The sequence below is a fragment of the Myotis brandtii genome, unplaced genomic scaffold, assembly GCF_000412655.1.
Source record: "Myotis brandtii unplaced genomic scaffold, ASM41265v1 scaffold132, whole genome shotgun sequence".
NCBI classification, from domain to species: Eukaryota; Metazoa; Chordata; class Mammalia; order Chiroptera; family Vespertilionidae; genus Myotis; species Myotis brandtii.
This window is the reverse complement of record NW_005354673.1, coordinates 4336548-4337860: the sequence shown is the minus strand read 5'-3', so window position 1 is coordinate 4337860 and position 1313 is coordinate 4336548. Positions and strand designations below refer to the sequence as shown.

The 1313-nt window shown below is 49.4% G+C and overlaps 1 protein-coding gene across 1 annotated transcript; it reads right to left on the bottom strand.

Annotated features, from left to right (window-relative positions):
* Positions 1-23: 23 nt before the first annotated feature.
* Positions 24-746, bottom strand: LOC102251963 (prothymosin alpha). Its single transcript, XM_005860156.2, has one exon. It carries the CDS (start codon positions 560-562, stop codon positions 230-232), a length of 333 nt encoding a protein of 110 aa, XP_005860218.1. The 5' UTR covers positions 563-746; the 3' UTR covers positions 24-229.
* Positions 747-1313: the final 567 nt, after the last annotated feature.

Sequence of the window (1313 nt, the reverse complement as noted above, 5' to 3'; positions counted from 1 at the left end):
CAGGGCCTTGGAAGTTTTGGTTCTTTTTTCCTCCCCTGTTGCAAATTCACGTTGTGGTTTTGGTTGGGTGGTGGAGAGTGCGTGTCATCTGCAGGTGGCGCTGCCTGAGGTGGGTGGGTAGGCAGGTGGGCGGGAATCTCTACTGGAAGGTGACCACGTTTAGATTCTGAGACCGGAAGTGGAGGGTGAAGAGGTCACGGAGGCCTTTAACTTTTCCTTTTTTTGCTGACTAGTCATCCTCATTGGTCTTCTGCTTCTTGATGTCAACATCGTCATCCTCATCATCTTCAGCTGCTCGTTTGCCTGTAGCTGCCTCAGCCTCCTCATCTTCATCTCCATCCTCTTCCTCACCATCACCTTCCTCTTCCTCCTCCTCCTCCTCCCCTCCTTCTTCCTCTTCTTCATCTACCTCATTGTCAGCCTCCTGCTCCCCATTTTCCTCATTAGCGTTCCCATTCGCAGGTGCATCTCTTCCATTCTCTGCCTCCTCCACAACTTCCTTCTTCTCCTTTAAGTCCTTGGTGGTGATCTCGGAGCTGGTGTCCACGGCCGTGTCTGACATGGTGGGGCACGCCAGTGATCCTATGCAGCGGATTTTTTTTTTTTTTTTAAAGCGAGAGTTGGAGGACTCTGGCGAAGAAGCTGCGGGAGTCCGCGGCGGTGGAGGAGGCGCGCGGCGGAGGTGGTTGCAGCGAGCGGAGAGGGAGCCACAGGAACAATGCAAAGATGGCTTTTCAGAGCAGCCAGTGGCCCCTTTTTATTACTTCTAATCTAATACAATGAATGAAGAGTCTACTTCTTCTCTCCCTGGGTTTCTGGCCCTACTTTTGCTGGAAAATCTTAGATCACATCTTTGGACCATATTCAGTGATAATATTTGCATCTACAAGAACTGAGTCAGCTTCAGGACCAGTTTAGAATTGCAGTATCATTGCTAGACTTAAGTTGTTTAAAGGAATGATGCATGCAAATAAGAAGCTTTAAGAGAAAATGATGGTTTCTGATTGGCTCAAGGTGCCTGTTGAACATCCACTAGAGTGATTTTAATCTGTGTCTAACAAGGCTGTTGTAATTGGAGCTTGGAGATAAAATAGATGAGCATTCCAGGAATAGGCAGCAAGAGCTTGTCTCTCAACGGTAGGTCTCTGCCGTTGTGTTTCCTCTGCCCTAGAAGCACCTCAGAGCCTCCTACTCAACTGCCATGCCCCACACTGCCACCCTGGACTTCCTGTGGGTACAGATGCGACTGAGTGTTGCAATCATCTGAGGCTCTGCTTCAGGAAGTGGACTTTTACTTCTGGCGCCAGGAAGGA